The 21752-nt window shown below is 35.6% G+C and overlaps 3 protein-coding genes across 9 annotated transcripts in view; 2 read left to right on the forward strand and 1 right to left on the reverse strand.

Annotated features, from left to right (window-relative positions):
- The window catches only part of LOC126747093 (uncharacterized), a 49698-nt gene extending 36303 nt beyond the window's left edge, over positions 1-13395 (forward strand). For 4 of the 5 annotated variants that reach the window (XM_050455586.1, XM_050455588.1, XM_050455590.1 and 1 more), the window contains exons 9-10: positions 5191-5456; positions 6165-12951. In XM_050455586.1, coding sequence (XP_050311543.1) covers positions 5191-5456; positions 6165-6417 — 519 coding nt within the window. In that variant the 3' untranslated portion in view covers positions 6418-12951. Of the gene's footprint in view, positions 1-5190; positions 5457-6164; positions 12952-13254 lie in introns of those variants that run through there. The other variant, XM_050455587.1, reaches the window with a different exon arrangement.
- LOC126747096 (uncharacterized) lies at positions 13313-15882 on the forward strand. Its single transcript, XM_050455592.1, has 3 exons — positions 13313-13461; positions 13514-13763; positions 15746-15882. The coding sequence occupies exons 1-3, from the start codon at positions 13377-13379 to the stop codon at positions 15831-15833; spliced, it is 423 nt and encodes a 140-aa protein (XP_050311549.1). The 5' UTR covers positions 13313-13376; the 3' UTR covers positions 15834-15882.
- Positions 14227-21752, reverse strand: part of LOC126747095 (death-associated protein kinase 1-like) — a 30592-nt gene continuing 23066 nt past the window's right edge. The window contains exons 11-17 of one of the 3 annotated variants that reach the window (XR_007664080.1): positions 21468-21650; positions 20986-21213; positions 20725-20929; positions 17198-17431; positions 16978-17135; positions 15345-15466; positions 14227-15289 (exon numbers count right to left, since the gene is read on the reverse strand). Coding sequence is in view for 1 of the 3 variants with exons in the window: in XM_050455591.1 (XP_050311548.1) it covers positions 17029-17135; positions 17198-17431; positions 20725-20929; positions 20986-21213; positions 21468-21650 (957 nt within the window). In the remaining 2 variants the exon portion in view is untranslated. Of the gene's footprint in view, positions 15467-15938; positions 17136-17197; positions 17432-20724; positions 20930-20985; positions 21214-21467; positions 21651-21752 lie in introns of those variants that run through there. The other 2 variants (XR_007664079.1, XM_050455591.1) reach the window with 2 other exon arrangements.

Raw genomic sequence — 21752 nt, forward strand, 5'->3', positions numbered from 1 at the left:
ATTCGGTTAGTTCTGCTCGAATCTCGTTATAACCCGGTGTTTTCGTAATGTAGGTGTTCTAAAGAAAACGCTGGTATACTTAGTTTGATTTCGAAAAAAATCAATTTTTAATGAAAAAATTCAATACGGGGGGGTATACCCGAAAAATGAAAAATTCCAAACTTTGAAGGTCGATATCTCAGCTTCGATGGCCTCTATCGGGAAAATTCCAACGGTTTTGTCTTAGTTTCGTCATTCTGAATCCAACGAGACCTTCCGCAAGGTCGTATGTCGTCTCTCATCGTCGCTGATCTTACCAAGAGGCGAAAGCGCCAATTCGTTAATTTTACAGGAAAGCGTTTTAAAGAAAATAGGTCCTACTTGGAACACGATTACTTTTTAAATAGTTTATTAATTATTTTACTGTCTATGGTGTTACGTAGGTCAATATACATGCTTACTAAATATATGTGTAAAATTTGAATACCTATAAGTTATTTACAGCTAAAATTGACCCAAATGGACGTTCGCCCATTAGTTGATTTTTTTTAATGTTATATTGGATGTTCGCCTGTTCTATTATACTAATATTCAAATTAAATAAAACATGTAACCGCTCTTTCAGGTATTTGTTTATTCGTTATGAAAGGTAGATTTATGAAAAATATTGTTAATACAACTTAACAGTAACAACTAGTTTCAGTAAAGCTAACGAACTAAAGAATAGCAACTCCTATACATCAAAAATTTAATAATATTTTAAAAGTAGATACTAGAGGATAACCACAAAAAAATAAATGATAATTTCTTTAATTAATTTATAAATAAAGATTATCGAAACATACTAAAATTAAAAATATTTGGCTGTTTATTCATGCGGAAGATCTTTAAAATATTTTTGAAATATTGGATGTTTTACAACCGGCGTGCATAAACTAATAAGATCATTGTACTTATCTCGAGAGAGTTTTATCAAGTCTTTGTTTGAAAGAGGTATAGGCTGAGTCATGATTTCAAGCGTATTTCTTTTAAGGGGCAATACAAAGTAGTTTTCAGCAAGGTGACTGTTCTTTACTAAAAGTTGTGAAATATTGTCTTCGTCTACCATAACCTCTTTTACTTTCGTCCAATCGACATCCTCGCCTGTTTCGAATTTTCTAACCGACTTTATATACGAATTTTTTCAGAAAGGGATTTGAAATTATAAAAATCATTTACATTCATGCTAATAACAGTGTATGGTAGATTTCGTCTAGCCAGTTTTAGAATAGGTGGAAGCTGAGCAGGTATAAAGATGTCGCCGGCCAAAGACATAGCTGTTGATACGCCCTCGCTTTGACCGTGGTTCGTTTAAAAAAAATGTAAACGGTTTTTCGAATTTGCTATTGTATGCAGCAGCATAGTAAAAACAATCGTGAGGCGGTTCTGACCGCCGCAACCATCTGAAAAAAGGTATACTTCACGATCATCTAATTCACGATAATAACTTAACCCAACCGTTTTTTTCAAAACACTACTATTAACTACAGTAAAAATGGGCTGCGCTACAGAAAGATGTAGGCATAACAGCCAATATTACTATTGTGAGATCTGACAATTAGGAGAAACTCCATTTTGTGCATGTTCGCCTCTTAGTCTGATCCTATAATGTATTTAGTGTCGCTTACGCCTATAAGACAATTTTGATGTTTACGGGAACTGCTATAGATGGACGTTCGCCAGTTTGCTAGATCATAGATACCTTTAAATCTGATCACTTGATGGACCTAACTCCAAAACGAACAAAAATATCGCTTTCGCCCCTTGGTAACATTAGCGACGTCATAATAGCTGAGATCTCGCATTTTTAGTGTCCATTTTTGGCCTCAAAAACGAGGTCAAAAAATGACTTTTTCTGAAATTTCAAAGTGCTCTCATTCGGTTAGTTCTGCTCGAATCCTGTTATAACCCGGTGTTTTCGTGATGTCGGTGATGAGAGGAAGCCACTGGTATAGTTAGTTCGATTTTGAAAAAAATCAATTTTTGATGAAAAAATTCGATACGGGGGGGTGTACCCGAAAAATGAAAAAACCCAAACTTTGGAGGTCGATATCTCGGCTTCTATTGGGACTGTCTGGAAAATTCCAACGGTTCTGTCTTAGTTTCGTCATTCTGAATCCAACGAGACCCTCCATGAGACTGTAGCTCTTGTATTAGCTGAGATATCGCATCTTTGGAGCCCATTTTTGGCCTCAAAAACGAGGTCGAAAAGTGACTTTTTCCGAATTTTCAAAGTGCTCTCATTTAGTTAGTTTTGCTCGAATCTCGTTATAACCCGGTATTTTCGTAATGTAGGTGTTCTAAAGAAGACGCTGGTATAGTTAGTTCAATTTCGAAAAAAATCAATTTTATGTGAAAAAATCGATACGGGGGGGTATACCCGAAAAATGAAAAAACCCAAACTTTGGAGGTCGATATCTCGGCTTCTATGGGAGCTATCGTGAAAATTCCAACGGCTTTGTCTTAGTTTTGTCATTCTGAATCCAACGAGACCTCCCGCAAGGTTGTAGCTCTCATAATAGCTGAGATATGGCATTTTTGGAGCCCATTTTTGGCCTCAAAAACGAGGTCGAAAAATGATTTTTTCCCAATTTTCAAAGTGCTCTCATTCCCTTAGTTCTGCTCGAATCTCGTTATAACCCGGTGTTTTCATGATGTAGGTGGTCCAAAGAAGACGCTGGTATAGTCAGTTCGATTTCATAAAAAAAAATTTTTTTTGTGAAAAAATTCGATACGGGGGGGTATACCCGAAAAACGCAAAAACCCAAACTTTGAAGGCCGATATCTCAGCTTCTATGGGCACTATCGGGAAAATTCCAACGGTTCTGTTTTAGTTTCGTCCTTCTGAATCCAATGAGACCTTCCGTGAGGTCGTAGCTCACATAATAGCTGAGATCTTGCATTTTTAGAGCCCATTTTTGGCCTCAAAAACGAGGTCAAAAAACGATCTTTTCTGAATTTTCAAAGTGCTGCCATTCAGTTAGTTCTGCTCGAATCCTGTTATAACCCGGTGTTTTCGTGATGTGGGTGATGGGAGGAAGCCACTGGTATAGTTAGTTCGATTTTGAAAAAAATCAATTTTTGGTGAAAAAAATCGATACGGGGGGGTATACCCGAAAGATGAAAAAACCCAAACTTTGAAGGCCGATATCTCGGCTTCTATGGGCACTATCGGGAAATTTCCAACGGTTTTGTTTTATTTTCGTCATTCTGAATCCAACGAGACCTTCCGCAAGGTCGTAGCTCTTATATTAGCTGAGATATCACATTTTTAGAGCCCATTTTTGGCCTCAAAAACGAGGTCGAAAAATGACTTTTTCCAAATTTTCAAAGTGCTCTCATTCGGTTAGTTCTGCTCGAATCCTATTATAACCCGGTGTTTTCGTGATGTGGGTGATGAGAGGAAGCCTCTGGTATAGTTAGTTCAATTTCGAAAAAAATAAATTTTTTGTGAAAAAATTCGATACGGGGGGGTATACCCGAAAAATGAAAAAACCCAAACTTTGAAGGTCAATATCTCAGCTTCTATTGGGACTATCGGGAAAATTCTAACGGTTCTGTCTTAGTTTTGTCATTCTGAATCCAACGAGACCTTTCGCGAGGTTGTAGCTCTCATAATAGCTGAGATCTCGCATTTTTGGAGCCCATTTTTGGCCTCAAAAACGAGGTCGAAAAATGACTTTTTCCGAATTTTCAAAGTGCTCTCATTCAGTTAGTTCTGCTCGAATCTCAGTTTAACCCGGTGTTTTCTTAATGTAGGTGTTCTAAAGAAGACGCTGGTATAGTTAGTTCAATTTCATAAAAAAAAAAAATTCCTGAAAAATTCGATACGGGGGGGTATACCCGAAAAATGAAAAATCCCAAACTGGAGGTCGATATCTCCGCTTCTATTGGGACTATCTCGAAAATTCCAACGGTTCTGTCTTAGTTTCGTCATTCTGAATCCAACGAGATCTTCTGCGAGGTCGTACCTCTTATATTAGCTGAGATATCACATTTTTAGAGCCCATTTTTGGCCTCAAAAACGAGGTCGAAAAATGACTTTTCCGAATTTTCAAAGTGCTCTCATTCAGTTAGTTTTGCTCGAATCTCGGTATAACCCGGTGTTTTCTTAATGTAGCTGGTCTAAAGAAGGTGCTGGTATAGTTAGTTCAATTTCATAAAAAAAAAATTTTGGTGAAAAAATTCGATACGGGGGGGTATACCCGAAAAATGAAAAAACCCAAACTTTGGAGGTCGATATCTCCGCTTCTATTGGGACTATCTCGAATATTCCAACGGTTCTGTCTTAGTTTTGTCATTCTGAATCCAACGAGACCTCCCGCAAGGTTGTAGCTCTCATAATAGCTGAGATATGGCATTTTTAGAGCCCATTTTTGGCCTCAAAAACGAGGTCAAAAAATGACTTTTTCCCAATTTTCAAAGTGCTCTCATTCAGTTAGTTTTGCTCGAATCCCCTTATAACCCGGTGTTTTCGTAATCTAGGTGACCTAAATAAGACGCTGGTATAGTTAGTTCGATTTCGAAAAAAAACAATTTTTAGTGAAAAAATTCGATACGGGGGGGTATACCCGAAAAATGAAAAATCTTAAACTTTGGAGGTCGATATCTCGGCTTCTATGGCCTCTATCTGGAAAATTCTAACGGTTCTGTCTTAGTTTTGTCATTCTGAATCCAATGAGACCTTCCGTGAGGTCGTAGCTCTTACATTAGCTGAGATATCGCATTTTTAGAGCCCATTTTTGGCCTCAAAAACGAGGTCCAAAAATGACTTTTTCCCAATTTTCAAAGTGCTCTCATTCGGTTAGTTCTGCTTGAATCTCATTATAACCCGGTATTTTCGTAATCTAGGTGACTTAAATAAGACGCTGGTTTATTTAGTTCGATTTCATAAAAAAAATTTTTTGTGAAAAAATTCGATACCCGAAAAATTAAAAATCCCCAACTTTGGAGGTCGATATCTCAGCTTCTATTGGCACTATCTGGAAAATTCCGATGGTTTTGTCTTAATTTCATCATTCTGAATCCAACGAGACCATCCGTGAGGTCGTACCTCTCATATTAGCAGAGATATCACATTTTCGTCGGAATTCTGAGGGGTCACACGGCATAAAGCAAAAAAAGCAACGTAATTTACCATTGACGAAAAATTTCTTGCTATTTTTCTGTCAGGAAGTGACCACGCCCCTAGACGATATCCTAAAAGCGGAAGATCTATTCTCCGTCGACGACGAGATGTACGAAGAATACAAAAAGTACGAGGAGATGTACTTGATGGAAAAGCGACAGCACAGCGCCACTAGTGTACACAGAAAGTCTAAAACTAAACCGACGGAAATGAACTATGGACTGTTGACCAATAGTGAGGAGGAGGAACTTCCGAACAACAACAACAACAATAACAACAACAAGTTGTCGAACGATTCGGCTTATGGAAGGTGAGTAATCCTCAAATACATATTATACAGTGCAAGTCTGTAACTTGGAATAAATTCGATAATAAATAAATGGGGGCGTGTTCGAAAAACGCTCGGACACGTCAATTGAGATTGTAAGTTGCGCAGTTTTTACAATTAATTTTTTTTATACAGGGTGTGCCATGTAGGCGGGGCTACAAATGGGACACCCTATATGTTATTAGATTTTTGGATTCTCCACAAAATTCCAAACATTTTGATGTCTGACATGCCATACCTTTATTCGTTTGTTTTTAAGATACAGGGCGTTAAAGAAAAATACTTAATAATAATAATAATAATAAACAGGGTGTTCCATTTAAAAAATACCAAGTTTGAGCACATCAATCTTAAAAACGGTGCTCTAAAAATTTTTTTAAAACACGCCACTGACTTGTATAAAAGTAAAAATATCTATTATAAGCGATTTTAATTTTTTTTCTATCTTATACAGGGCCTGAGAAATAATAACATCTCGAAAAGTGAACATTTTCGTTTTCGCCCCCGTATTTCAGGAACAAAAGTAGTCGGAATATCTCTGTTTGTGGCTTTAAAAGTTTTAGAAAAAAGTGATACAGGGTCGCGAAAACCGCATATCTTAAAAAATGACAGAGATGCAATCTCATCCAAAATGGGACACCCTGTATTGGAACACACAATTTATATACAAATATACGTTGAAAATTTTAGCCTAAGAAAAACGTCGAAACACCGAATCCGCGGGCCGAAACTGACGCCCTTGGAGCCGAGGGGCGGCGCGAGTAGTAGCAGCGCGAGCAGCAGCAGTTCGAGCGGATCGGAGCACGGGCGGCACTCGCCCGCCCCCTGCGTCGTCGCCGCCTCCACGAAACTGTCGAAGTTTTGCCACGAGTGCGGCACGAAGTTTCCCGTAACCGGCGCCAAGTTTTGCGTGGAGTGCGGCGCGAAGCGACTGGTCTTGTGATAAATTATTATTTTAAACTTTTAAAAGGTGTAGTAAGTGTGTACGTGTGTGGGTTTTTACGAGTTTATGGCGTGAGAAATAAGATATTCTATACAGGGCGAGCAAAGGATTTTTGTATGCGTCTGACAAAAGTTTTTTAAGGTGGTGATGCTTCCGGTTGTGCCGGAAGTCGGTGCTTATTTTGTTATTTTTAGGGTAGACGCTTTATTTTATCGCGTTTTTAGGTTCTAGGTGAAATTCTAAGAAATTTAAGGGGTCACATGCTATCCTTGGGAAAAAGTTTATTTGAGTGTGTTATGGGCTTTCTTTAAATGCTCATATCTCAAAAACTTTTTGTCTCCTTAAATTTCACGTAGAATTCAAAAACGTTAAAACATACAGGCCGTACTATACAGGGTGTTCGAAAAAAAGACGGATATATTTCAATGGGTGTAAAAAAATATGAGAAAAAGTTTCTATAAACATATGGGTCCGGAAATGCACAGTTTTCAAGATACAAGGTGATAACTTTTTTTTTAAATATTAATTTTTTATTAATATCAATTATTTTTCTAGGAGAACTGACACTTGTCAATGTCAAACCTCCATGCAGAAATAATTTTTTTTGTCTTCCAAGGCACCGCTGATTTTTTTACCAAAAATTAATAAACCGATTTTGTCCAGTGGCATGCAATAAAACGGTTTTTTTATTCTCGAAAACGAAGTGAGATACGAACAAAATATAAAGAGGCGAAAAAGTTGTATTTTTAAATGTTTAATCAAACAACAAATACTAAAGTTTGTTAGATTTTGATATTAATTATTATAAAAGCACAAACATTATAAAAAATAATAAAATATATTAAACACACGAATTATAACATATGTACAGTAGTGGCCATAATTATAGCAACAAGTACATTTTTCCTTCAAATTGTATGATGTGGTAGATTAGAAAAAAAACTGGTAAGGTACTGTTGGGTAATAAGGCCGGGTTAAGAAAAATATTTTTGTTATAACCAAATAAAAAATATTTTTATTACAAAGTAAGATACAAAAGATAAATCAACATGTATTCTTTTAAAAAACATAACTAAAAAATGAAAACAAGAATTTTTAAACATTCATAATGCAAAAAAATAAAAACAACTCTTTTGGCCTTATTACCAGCATAGGCAGGTAATATGGCCACGGAGTAAAATTTGTAGCAGGTAATAAGGCCGATTTTTAAAATTTCCTCAGGGCATGCATTCAGGGCAAATAATGCTTCTTTATCTTCAACTGTTAGTCCAACACATTCTTCGTGAACCCAAGTACCACAAGATGAACATGCTCTCATATCGGCTACAAAGTCAAGCAGGCAAACAGAACACATCCATACAGCTGAAAGGCTCGTAGTTGGCGTATTGGCGGACTTCCTCTTCACAACAGAACCCTTTTTTGAGATATTGGTAACCTTTTTACCAGAACTACGATCCTTAAATAATCGCTTAAATATATAAATAATTATGACGGCTTGAGAAAAAGGAAAGTGGTCGACCAAAACCAAATATGAATTTAAAACAAACAACAAAGGATAGGGGTAAAGATATTCAAAAATATTTTAAAGAATCAATGTACAATTTGTGTGATTGGATTTGTGGCTGCAGTGTGAGAAATGCATTTTTTTGCTACCCGTGTTTACTGTTTTCGAATGACGCTGTATGGGCGAAAAATGGAGTAATTGACATTAAGCATTTAAAAGTGAAAATTACAAAGCTTGCTTCTTCCACTACTCATATAAATTCATCAATGAGTTACGCAAGTTTAGGACGTGTTAACACAGTCTAACAGTTGAAAACTATATACTTTGGTGTTAACATAAGACAGCAACTTGATAATGTATATCGTAAATCTGTGCATGACTTTAATGAATCGGTTTCTAAAAATAGGTATATTTTAAACAAACTAATCGGCTGTGTAAAATTTTGCGGAGTTTTCGAAATTGCATTGCGCGGTCATGACGAAAGTATCAGCTCCAATAATCCTGGAATTTTTCTGGGCCTTATCGATTTTGTTTCTGAACTGGATTTAATGTTTAAAGAACATATTGAAAAAAGTACAGTATTTAAAGGCACATCAAAAACAGTTCAGAACGATATTTTATAATCAATGTTAGCCATTGTACATACTCATATAATTAAGGAGATTGGCCAGACAAATTTTGTGGCAATTCAAGAAGATGAGACCACAGACAGCTTCAATAAAACGCAGATGATTCTCATATTGTGATATGTATTAACTGATATTGTACATGAAGGATTTTGGAAATTTGTTAACCCTCCAGGTGCCATAGCACAACATTTAACTAATGTAATATTGGAAGAACTTCAATTATCAAAAATTAATCAAGCACCTGAAAAATTAATTGCCCAAAGTTACGATGGTGCATCAGTCATGAGCGGTAAACTGGGAGGAGTACAAACAAAAATTAAAGAAATATACCCAAATGCACACTTTATTCACTGCTATGCCCATCAACTTAATCTTATCCTGCAAAAAGCGGCGAGTCAACATAAACCGATAAAAATATTTTTTGTAAATTTATACGCATTTTCGTCCTTTTTCGGCCGATCTCCAAAACGTACGGTGGTTCTGGGTAGAGTGGTTTCGATAACCTGTTTATACCCTTTTTCTTATATTTTTATTTAAAATATTTACTCTAATAAAAAGGCAAAGTTAATTTTCGGAAAACGATTTAAGCATTTAAAGTTATTTTTACCCGCTTAATAGGGTAAATATCTCGGTAAATATTATTGAGTTTTATCTAAATCTGTATTTTTCATCTAAAATATAAATGCTAAAAGATCTTTCAAATACTTTAAAAAATCAATAGTTTGATTTGTTTTTTTTCTATTAGAGTAAACTATAAGTTTTCAAACCAAAATGACCCCCCTGAAGATTGACCCATGAGCCGCCACTGCTTTTGACCTCTTGAGCACGATAATTCACAGCCTTTCTTCGATTGGAGGTTTTTATTGGTGCCATATCAGGTGTAACTAAAACTTCAGAGAAAGAGTTTTGATGTGAAGTTTCTCCTTTTTCAGCTAAATCTTCTGACTGAGTTGATTGAGACCGAGACTGATCTGCAGGGCTGGTACTGGAATGTACTGTTGAATTATCCTTAGTTGTCTTAAATAATGTTGCTAATGGAATATCATCTTCCGAATCCCAAAGTTCTTCCCTTACTATGGCACTGTCCTCACTATTTTCAGCTGCAATATTTTGACCACGATGAGTTGGAAGACTTGGGGCGAATGCATGTTCAGGAATGGCGTTTCTACTGAACGGGTAGATACCAGTTGATCTAAAACCATTGCAGATGTTATTAATAGTCATGCACTTTCCCCAGACTGGCGTGAATACATCAGAAAATCTCTCTTTACTCAACCTTCTATCAGGATGTTGACTCCAATATTCAAGAAGCTGTTGATCCCAGTGGGATTCAAAAGACCGGAAAACGGATTTGTCCATTGGCTGGAGCTCGTGAGTCGTATTACTGGGTAGGCATAAAAGCTCAATTCCTAAAGTTTCTGCCTTTTCAGCAATGGACTCATCTAGGTGACTTGACGCTCCATCAAAAATTAAAATTGTTGGAGGGGAAGACATAAATTGTGAGAAGTGCTCCAGCCATTTGATAAATATCTCAGTCGTCATGCTGCCCTTTGCGGTCATGTGTACAGCTGAGCCTGCTGGTAAACCATCAGAATAGCAAGGTTTTCCACGTTGCCCTTTGAATAAAATCATAGGGTATTTGCACAAGCGACTACTGTGACGTTTTCCGCATGTTCAGGCGCCACCAAGTGCACTCTTTTGGCACCTTTTTGGGCTAGTACTAGCTGCTGGTGATTAAGGGTTAATCTGCAACCCTTCTCATCATTGTTGTAAATTTTTTCGGGGCTATGTTTTAATCCGGTTCTACACAGCAGAGCATCCAATTTATCAAAATAATCATTTACAATGAAATGATTCAATTTCTGAGCTCGGGCAGGATTTAATTGCTGTGCTTTGCGTTGAGCTATTTGTGGATGACGTCTTAGAAAGGCACGGTACCATTCTTTACCCGCCAATTTTTTTTCCCGGTTAAATTTATGTTTAACGCTCATTTTCTCACAATAATTGAAAACACTTCGGCGTAAAACTTTCGAAGTTAACGGAAAGCCTCTGCTAGAAAATCTCAATATTTTCCTTTCTAAGTCCGTTTCCTGTTCCATATTTAATACTGGTTTTGCTCCCAATGACCTGTTTGAGGAACCGGATTTAAGGTGATTCCTTAAGGTACGACGCGGAATCCCAGATTGCTGTTCCACCCATTCTTGAGACCGACCACTCCTTAATAGCTGAAGGGCCTCTTCCATCATTTCTTCGGTCCAATTTGCTCGTATTCCTCGATTTTTTTTCCCCATAACTGAAAAATAAAAAAGTATTTTCTACTGCGTATGTAGGAGACAGATAATATGGCCGGAACATTATAGCTACAGCTATAATACTTACCTAAGCTAGAAAACTGCTCCGCGCTGTAACTGTTGCTGACACGTTGGTATAAAAAACTATTTTCTAAGACTTCCGCAGGAATCCTACATGGAAAAACAACTTTTAGACCATCTTGTAATAGACCTTATTACCTGGCTAGAAACTTAAAGATAACCATTTCGGCAGGCAATAAGACCGGGAGCTCATTGCATTGAGATAAGGTGGGAAATTTCTTTAAAAAAATATATAAGTAATGGGATTATTTTTTTAAGACTTTTGCCAGCGTAAACAATTAAGATAAATTTACAAAAAATTACGCATTATTTTGTAGCCGGCTTTATTATCTGCAAACAAATTTAATGGTAAGGCAGGTAATAAGGCCGCGGCCTTGTTACAAGTCTGGCATCCATTTTCTTTTTGAGGTTAGATGTAACAAAAAAAAGAGTAAATAAAACGAAACAACTATGTTAAGTTAATCTATATACCAACACAATTTGGAAAATATAATGCAAACAATACTCTAATCAAACTACCAAAAAATGTTACTCACCTTTTGCAGGTATTTTTTACAACACGGGCACGAAAACACTTCCAAATTTTTAAACACGTGCATGTAGGTAAATGGAGGAATGTATACTAGCTCGCAAAGCGCCAACTGTTTTGTGTTAGATCTGTCTACACCTAGATGGTGCCACTAGGACCACAGAATATTAAGGTATCCGTTGGGATAACTTTGGCTTTATTACCTGCCCGGCCTTATTACCCAACAGTACCTTACGAAAATAGCAGGTTTGTCCCAACACTACGCTGGACGAATGGTGCGCACGGGAGAAAGGCGTGAAAGGTGGGATATTATTCTTGGATTAGTTGCTTATCCTATGCCGTCGTTTTTTTTACCTAGTTTGATAGTTTGAAAAACTAACTTTTGGCCGCGCAGATCTCGCAAATACCCGTATGTGCGATGTACCAACAATCAATCGTCGCATGTGAATATAAAATAAAAAATACTACTTGCAATACTTCTTCTATAGGCCTGATTGTAAATAGCAGACGTATTAGGCGGACACGTCTCCTTATTTAAAAATGATTTTCGGGCAATGCCGAAGGTTTCCGAAGGAATAACGCGTCTCGTGTTGACAGATATGCGCCCCGGGACGCCACTGGACCTTATAATTTCAATCTAATTAGGGCTAAATTAGCCTCCTAATACATCAAGTAAAACTGCCAAATTTCAAAAGAATCGAGTAAATATTTTTTTTAATATTAATAAAAAAATATTATATCACCCTGTATCTTGTAAACTGTGCCTTTCCGGACCCACGTTTATAGAAACTTTTTCTCATATTTTTTTACCCATTGAAATATCTCCGTCTATTGTTCGAACACCCTGTATAAAATAACAAAATAATCACCTTACCACCCTATTGAAAGTAGTGTACACCCTCTTTTATTCAGTTTTATCTAATACATGCATGCAACTGGGGATTCTCGTTGACGCCCTGTATAATACCTCTCAAAAAAAAAATGAGGCATTTCATGTATTTTTTTTTAACTATTTCGATATAGTAGTAGTGTTTACATTAAGTTTTACTATTATTTCTAAACCTATTAAATACTATAATATTATATTTTTAATACAATCAAAATTGCGAATAAACGACCATTTTAGTACAAAAGTTTCTGAATTACGTCTAAAATTGTCACTCGCTTAAACTGTTATTAATTAGTGAGCGCCAAGTATTTTTTGTTAATGCCAAAGTTACTTATTTTTATGTACTATGAAAATCGTATACAGGGTGTTCATTAGTTAAGGTTACGCTTTTGCCATACGAACACCCTCTATATCAAACGCAATTTTTACGTGCAATTCTTATATACCGGTAACGCACGTTTTTTGCCATATAAGGTTAAAGTAATGTTTTTATTTTTTGTTTGTGTTGTGTAACCATTCCAGAATTTTTATTATTATTAACAAAGACTGTTTAGTTATTAACTTTTACGTTTAAAAACCATTAATAAATCAGCAACGATTAATTTTCCAAAGGTCTTTTTATTATAGCGTGAACACTGTGACTCTTCACTGTATTTTGGAATTAATTTAGACCAAGTTATATAGGTACAATAAACGAGTGAAGGGAACTGTGATTTACACTTTACATTAGTACCAACATAATTTCTTATAAAAAAAATACCCAATAAGTTCAAACATTCGAATCTCTTTGTTAAGCACAGTATAATTGTCTAAGCGATAAGGTGTCTAAATCTTAACATAATTTACATTAATCGCGATAACCCTCAGACCTCGACCCCCTTTTATAAACTTTTATTGTGTTTTTAATGGATAAGGCTTTGTCTGTGACGAGACTCCCTGCAGATTAGTGCGTTTCATTACGATCCAGTGCTAGATAAAATATCGACGAAACCGAGGACATTTTAAGGATACCGCGAGGCCCTTTTTTGGAACTTAGATGAGAGCATCAGCGGCAGCGAGACCGAGAAAGTTGAAAAACTCCGCTTCGACACCTCTGAGCGTCTTAATAAACTCTCCTGGAGGTAAACCTAGTTAAATAATTCTATCAATTATATAAATCTAATCAATTTCAAGGTGTTTTATGTGCGGTTTGTCAAAAAAACCGAATCGCCGTCGATATGTCAGTGCCCCAGGCTGCGTTCGCGGTCAAAAAGCTGCGGAAAAACACAGAAAAGCGCGAGGAACAATTTTTCCACGGTTCTCACATTAAAGAGGAAACTTCCCGCTATAACAGCAAGTACATGAACAGCATCTGGGGCATGTACAACCGGTTCTCGTGTCATAATTTGAAGAAGGTTATCGGAGACCATCAGCCACAGGCACAGTAAGTCTTAAAAGTCAGTTTTTATTTCTTAGGAGGCGACTTTAGAGCTTTGAAGAATCATGAAGCTTTAATGGCTTATTGAGCTTGAAAACCCGTTTTCTTGATATTTGGCAAAAGATAATTTCTTAGCTGTGTAGGATGGGTGGGGGGTTAAGGGTAGATTTAATGAAAAACCGTTTTTTTTGCTTATTGGCAATAAAAAAATTGGTAACTTTTGAATCTACACTTTTCTCACGTAACCTCAAAGTTTTCGAGTAAAATGCGAACGACCCTGTTTTTCGTTTATAAGGTTTAGGTTAAAGGTTTTATACTGGTTTTCTATAACTAAATATTCAACGTTTTGTTGATGGTGAGTATATGTATTTGTTTATTAAACATTTTTACATAATAAGCAATATACCATACTTAAACGTTTAACTTTTTATGAAATAATACTTGTATATCATTAACATATAATAAACCTTTTTGTTGTTGCACGCGAATTAGATTAGACATAATATTATTAAATTCCTTAACGTATATCACGCAGACATTTTATTCGATATTTATAGTTGAAATTCAACTAAAAATGTACACCTGATGTAAACCAAAAATAAACGTTTATTTAACTATCGTGTGTGTTGCTAGGGATATAGATTTTCAATTAAAATAATATGTAGACTTTGTTAATATGGTAAGCCTGTGCCAGTATCGTGCAATCAGTTTAAGGGTTTTGCCGTCAAATTTTACTGCAAAGTAGCTTAATGTTCTTTTAATAATATAAAGCAAACATTCCTAAAATATCCTTATTCAGTGGCTAAATATTAATGTTTTTGCAAAGAGACTTTTAAAAGGAAAGTCTTCAAATTTGGTTCACTTTAGGGCCCTGTTACTTGAACTACAATGTTTAAATTTCACAATAAAGTAGCTCAATGTTCTCTTAATACAATAAAGCAAACTGATCTGAAATATCTTTAGTCAGCGGCTAAATATTAATTTTTTTCTAAAGCTACTTTTGACAGGAAAGTGTCCGAATTAGGTTCACTTTAGGGCCTTGGAAATTTTTATTAATTAAACTACAATGTTCAAATTTTACTGTTTAGTAGTTCAATATTCTCTTAATATTATAAAACAAATAGAACCAAAATATCTTTAGTCGGTGGCTAAACATTCATGTTTTTCCAAAGCCTCTTCAAAACCTTAAAAAAGTTCTATTAACTAAGCTACAGTGTTCAAATTTTGCAGTAGAGCAGCCCAATGTTTTCTTAGTATTTTAAACTCAACAGACCTAAAATATATTTAGTGAGTGGCCAAATATTAATGTTTTTCCAAAAACCCTGTTGACTTAAAGGTTTGCTTTACTTTACGGCCCTGGAAAAATTCTATTAATTAAACTATTATGTTCAAATTTCTCAGAAGCGTAGCTCAATGTTTCTTTAATGCTCATACGTAGTTCAATCCCTCCACCCATTTTCTTAGGAGTGCAATATGGGGTCAAATAGGACATTTTTTACAAGACAAATGACTGCTTGGTAAGCGATTTTATCCTGGAAAATAACAATGAGCCACAAAGTCCGGAAAGGTAATCTAAGTTAATCATACCCAGATTTTTCCTGGGAGGAAGAATAATGTTATAAACACTTCGCAGCTAATTTTCCCGTCGATGTATTCACGTGTGTATTTATGTGCCCCTTCAGATTTCTTTAAGGAAGTTTATGTAGAATCTGAAATTTACAGAAATTAATATTTTTTTATACACATTAACATCCTTTACATATGACTATCGCTACATTAACCATCAAGTGATTGCTCCATTAATTGTCTTAAAACCCGAATTTCGCAAAAACAAGTACACTTTATGTAAATTAACATCCCCTACAGACAACCTAAACCTGCAATTTTCAATTGCCTATATCTCAAACTGTTGGTCCGAAGTACGACATGTGACCCATCAAATTTCACGAAATTTCACTTAGATTTTAAAAATGTGTTTTTTTTTTCAGGGCAAATGTTGGCCCAACCCTCAAAGGGTTGGCCAACACATCCAGTTTGTCCGTGTCTGTGGAGAGACTTTCGTATTTGCCCCTGTAAGATGTTTTACATGCAATTATAGTGATATAAATTGACTGATTTCCCAGTACCTTTGTGTTTGTTTTTTTTTACCTTTTATGGGTTATATTAAAAAAAAAAACCATAAAAAGCTTAAAAAACCTCTTTAATGAGTAAATTAACGTGCATTGTTATACATTTTTTCCAAAAAAGTGTTAATCGTTGTACAATTTTGATTCTGTAGCTGTAATACTGCAAATTCAGGTAAAGATAACATCGATTTTGTGCGTTTATGTATTTTTCGTTAACCGGGACCAAATGACTGTTGCTCTCAATTTTTAACCCAGAATGACGTTTTGACCCACAAATCCATCCTTAGGAATCTCACTATAAAGATGTACAAAAATTATCAGAATATCTTTAGTAGTTTCCAAGTTATGCCCAAAAATGACGGCTAATAAACCTCATATATCTAATATGGTTATAAAAAGTTAAAATGTGGTAAGTTTTGGACCTTGATAGAGAAAATTGCCTCTAACTCAAAAGGTATTTGAGGTACAAGAATCGTTCTCATATGAAATGGTTTGGTAAGGAATTTCCTTTCTTGTAGGAAAACCCTTTTAACGATATTCAAATTATTTGTCAAGATATAGTAAAGGAAAGTTAGATTTAAAAAAATATATAGCAAAAAAACCACCCCAACTAAAACTGTCCTAAATATCTCAATTTTTAACCCAGAATGACGTTTTGACCCACAAATCCATCCTCAGGAATCTCACTATAAGGATGTACAAAAATTATAACAATATCTTCAGTAGTTTCCAAGTTATGCCCAAAACTGTTGGGTGATAAATAAAAACTTCCTATTTCTAATAAGGTTATAAAAAGTTCAATTTTGGTAAGTCTTGGACCTTGATAGAGAAAATTGCCTCTAACTCAAAAGGTATTTGACGTACAAGAATCGTTCTCATATGAAATTGTTGGGTAAAGAATTTCCTTTCTTGCACTAGAACCCTTTTAACGATATTTAAATTATTTCTCAAGATATATTGAAGGAAAGTTAGATTTAAAAAAAATATAGCAAAAACAACTCTCAATTTTTAACCCAGAATACTAACTTTTGATTTTGTACCTGTAATACTGTAATATAACTCAATAACAAATTACTGTCGCTATAAAAACTAACCTATATTAAGATTACAATCAATAAAACCTCCGTCCTACTTTACCGACCCTCTTAAACGGACGCATGCTCCAAAATCACTTTGAATATCGGCGCGCATTTCAGCACCAATTCGGCGGCGTCGTCTCTATCTAGTTCATGCAAACTCGTTATTAGGGCCCCTAAGAAAAAAAAAAAAGGAAAAACAATAAAACTTACTTACTTCGAGTGTTGCCAAACTTACCGATGGTGCAGTGAGCGGTGGTGAGGAGCCTCATGCAGTGGCTAGTGTGCTGGGAGGCTAGGGCGGCGATTTTCTTTTGGCACAGTCCCAGTCTCAGGGCCAGGAGGCACCAGTCCCTCCCGTGGGGCTCCGGCGGGTCCAGGTGGCCACACAGTCTCAGTTTCACCGGGCCCGGGAGTTCTTGGACGCCGAGCACGCAGCCCCACTGGATGTGTCTCGACAAGTCGATGTCGTCTAGGGGAATTTCGGTGTTATCAACTTCGACAGGCGTAAGAAATGGATATTTTTAACCAGGTTTTTACCCTTAAATTGATCCTCGGGAGTCGAGCTGTTTTGTTGTAAAAAAAATTAAGTGGTTCTTGATTTATGACTAAAATAGTCTGTTACTGGATGAAAACCTTATGGTTGCAACGTGGTTTTAAAAGCTACGCATTTGGTGGGTCTTGGACCTTGAAGGCGAAAATTGCCTCTAATTTAGAGAGTTGTTGAGGTACAAGAATCTTTCTCATATGAACTTCTTGGCTAAGAAATACCCCCTTTTTTTGGATAAAATCCTTTTAAGAATATGCGTATTTTTTCTGAAGATATGCTCAAGGAAATTTAGAATTTGTTAAGAAAAGTATCAAAAAAAAAATGACCTCAACCAAAACAGTCCTAAATATCTCAATTTTTGACCCAGAATGAGGCTTTTACACTCAAATCCATGCTCAGGAATCACACTATAAGGATTTCAAAAAATCATAAAAATATCTTTAGTAGTTTCCAAGTTATGACCAAAAACGTCGGCAAATAAATAAAAATCTCCTACTTGCAATATAGTTCTAAAAAGTTGAAATTTGGTGACTCTTGGACCTTGATAGAGAAAATTGCCTCTAACTCAAAAGGTATTTGAGGTACAAAAATCGTTCTCATATGAAATTGTTCTGTAAGGAATTCCCTTTCTTGGACTAAAACCCTTTTAACGATATTCAAATTATTTCTCAAGATATAGTGAAGGAAAGTTAGATTTAAGAAAAAATATATTAAAAAAAACGCCCTAAACTAAAACAGTCTTAAATATCTCAATTTTTAACCCAGAATAACGTTTTGACCCTCAAATCCATCCTCAGGAGTCTCGCTATAAGGATGTACAAAAATTATCAAAATGTCTTAAGTAGTTTCCAAGTTATGACCAAAAACGCCGGCTAATAAATAAAAATCTCCTACTTGCAATATAGTTCTAAAAAGTTGAAATTTGGTGCGTCTTGGACCTTGGTGGAAACAATTGCCTCTAACTCAAAAAGTATTTGAGGTACAAGAGTCGTTCTCATATGAAATTGTTCGGCAAGGAATTCCCTTTCATGCAATAAAACCCTTTTAATGATATTCAAATTATTTCTCAAGATATAGTGAAGGAAAGTTAGATTTAAAAAAATATATAACAAAAAAAAGCACCCCAACTAAAACAGTCCTAAATATTTCAATTTTTTACCCAGAATGACGTTTTGACCCCCACATCCATCCTCAGGAATCTCACTATAAGGATGTACAAAAATTATTAAAATGTCTTCAGTAGTTTCTAAGTTATGCCCAAAAATGTTGGCTAATAAATAAAAACCTCCTATGTCTAATATGGTTATAAAAACTTGAAATTTGGTGAGCCTTGGACCTTGATAGAGAAAATTGCCTCTAACTCAAAAGGTATTTGAGGTACAAGAGTCGCTCTCATATGAAATTGTTCGGCAAGGAATTCCCTTTCTTGGACTAAAAACCTTTTAACAATATTCAAATTATTTCTCAAGATATAGTAAAGGAAAGTTAGATTTAAGAAAAAATATACAAAAAAACAACGACCCCAACTAAAACAGTCCTAAATATCTCAATTTTTAACCCAGAATAACGTTTTGACCCTCAAATCCATCCTCAGGAGTCTCGCTATAAGGATGTACAAAAATTATTAAAATGTCTTCAGTAGTTTCCACGTTATGCCTATAAATATCGGCTAATAAATAAAAACCTCGTTTTTCTAATGTGATTATAAAAAGTTGAAACTTGATGAGTCTTGAACCTTGGTAGAGAAAATTGCCTCTAACTCAAAAGGTATTTGAGGCACAAGAGTCGTTCTCATATGAAATTGTTCGGCAAGGAATTCCCTTTCTTGGACTAAAACGCTTTTAACAATATTCAAATTATTTCTCAAGATATAGTGAAGGAAAGTTAGATTTAAGAAAAAATATACAAAAAAACAACGACCCTAACTAAAACAGTCCTAAATATCTCAATTTTTAACCCAGAATAACGTTTTGACCCTCAAATTCATCCTCAGGAATCTCACTATAAGGATGTACAAAAATTATAAGAATGTCTTCAGTAGTTTCTAAGTTATGCCCAAAAATGACGGCTAATAAATAAAAACCTTATATTTCTCATATGGTTATAAAAACTTGAAATTTGGTAAGTCTTGGACCTTGATAGAGAAAATTGCCTCTAACTCAAAAGGTATTTGAGGTACAAGAGTCGTTCTCATATGAAATTGTTCGGCAAGGAATTTCCTTTCTTGGACTAAAACCCTTTTAACGATATTCAAATTATTTCTCAAGATATAGTGAAAGAAAGTTAGATTAAAAAAAAATTTATAGCAAAAAAAACCACCCCAACTAAAACAGTCCTAAATATCTCAATTTTTAACCCAGAATGACGTTTTGACCCTCAAATCCATCATCGGGAATCTCACTATAAGGATGTACAAAAATTATAAGAATATCTTCAGTAGTTTCCAAGTTATCACCAAAAATGACGGCTAATAATTAAAAACCTCGTATTTCTAATATGGTTATAAAAACTTGAAATTTGATAAGTCTTGGACCTTGGTAGAGAAAATTGCCTCTAACTCAAAAGGTATTTGAGGTACAAAAATCGTTCTCATATGAAATTGTTCGGCAAGGAATTCCCTTTCTTGGACTAAAACCCTTTTAACAATATTCAAATTATTTCTCAAGATATAGTAAAGGAAAGTTAGATTTAAGAAAAAATATACAAAAAAACAACGACCCCAACTAAAACAGTCCTAAATATCTCAATTTTTAACCCAGAATAACGTTTTGACCCTCAAATCCATCCTCAGGAATCTCACTATAAGGATGTAAAAAAATTAATAGAATGTCTTCAGTAGCGTCCAAGTTATGCCCAAAAATGTTGGCTAATAAATAAAAACCTCCTATTTCTAATATGGTTATAAAAAGTTGAAATTTGGTAAGTCTTGGACCTTGATAGAGAAAATTGCCTCTAACTCAAAAGGTATTTGAGGTACAAGAATCGTTCTCCTATGAAATTGTTCGACAAGGAACTTCCTTTATTGGACTAAAACCCTTTAAAAAATATTCCCATTATTTTCAATGATATGCTCAAGGAAAGTTACTACACTAACCAAAACAGCCCTAGCTCTAACTCAAATTAAAATCCAGATTGAGATGTTTTCACTCTCAAGTTCATCCTCGAAAATCCCTTTGGATTAGTTTGAAAAAATGATTAAAATACTATATTCATACCAAACATGATTATCTGGCTAATAGTCTCGTGACAGTTCAAGTTCGGATTAAACAGGATCACGTCTGGTACAGACTCGGATTCCATGATGGCCGCGGTAACCAGGTGGGAGCTGTAGCAGTAAGGATCCTCGGAGTACAGCCTGAGCTCTTCCGGACTCAACAGGTGAGTTTCCACCAACAGTCCCGGACAAACTTTATTAACGGCCTAAAACGATTGAATGAAGAAAATTTCTGCTTAAACTGTTTGTTGTTGTCCCTTACCTGCCAAACGGTTTGCATAATATTATCCAGGAAATGGAAACAGCACTGCGAGGACATCGGGGGGCCCCGCACTTTCACCTCCACATATTCCTCCTGCTCCTCCTCCTCGATAGTGATCAGGCCCTCCATGTCCATGTTGCAAAACTTGGATCCGGAACTCCACTGGAACAAATCGCTGTCGTTTTCCATATAAACACCAGTAGTCACCAAGTTACGGCGTAAGTTCACCTAAAAATGGAAAAAAGAGGAAAGTGGTTCAAGTTATATGTATAATTTTGACGACCTGTATATTTAAATATGCTTATTAATTAATTAATTATTTATCTTATGCTAATGTAATTCTCACGTAACCTATTGTTTAGTAACTCTTTGCTCGTACGTCTTGTAAGTCGGTCACACCCTGTCATAATAAAAGTTTTTTAAAACACCCTCGTGTTGGAAACTTATTTAACTTTGAAAATAGGTGAGGGAGGTAAACTCACTTGTATATGGGGAAATATCGCCTTGAACAAATGAACCATCCCCGAGGAAGTGTAGAGTCGTAGGCCTCCGTACATGGCGTCCACAGTGGAGTATCTTTTATCGGTGGCGTCCCAGAGACCCGCAAGAGTTTCCGTTTGTATATAAACGGGAAACTCGTACTCAGTTTCACCGTCTACGTCACACTAGAAACACTCCCAATACAGATATCTTTGTCTGTCGAAGAAGTTGTTGCCTTAAAGATAAGGCAAAAACTTCTTCATATACAGGTATGTTGAAAAGTGAAT

Source organism: Anthonomus grandis, chromosome 18, assembly GCF_022605725.1.
Source record: "Anthonomus grandis grandis chromosome 18, icAntGran1.3, whole genome shotgun sequence".
In the NCBI taxonomy this organism is placed as follows: Eukaryota; Metazoa; Arthropoda; class Insecta; order Coleoptera; family Curculionidae; genus Anthonomus; species Anthonomus grandis.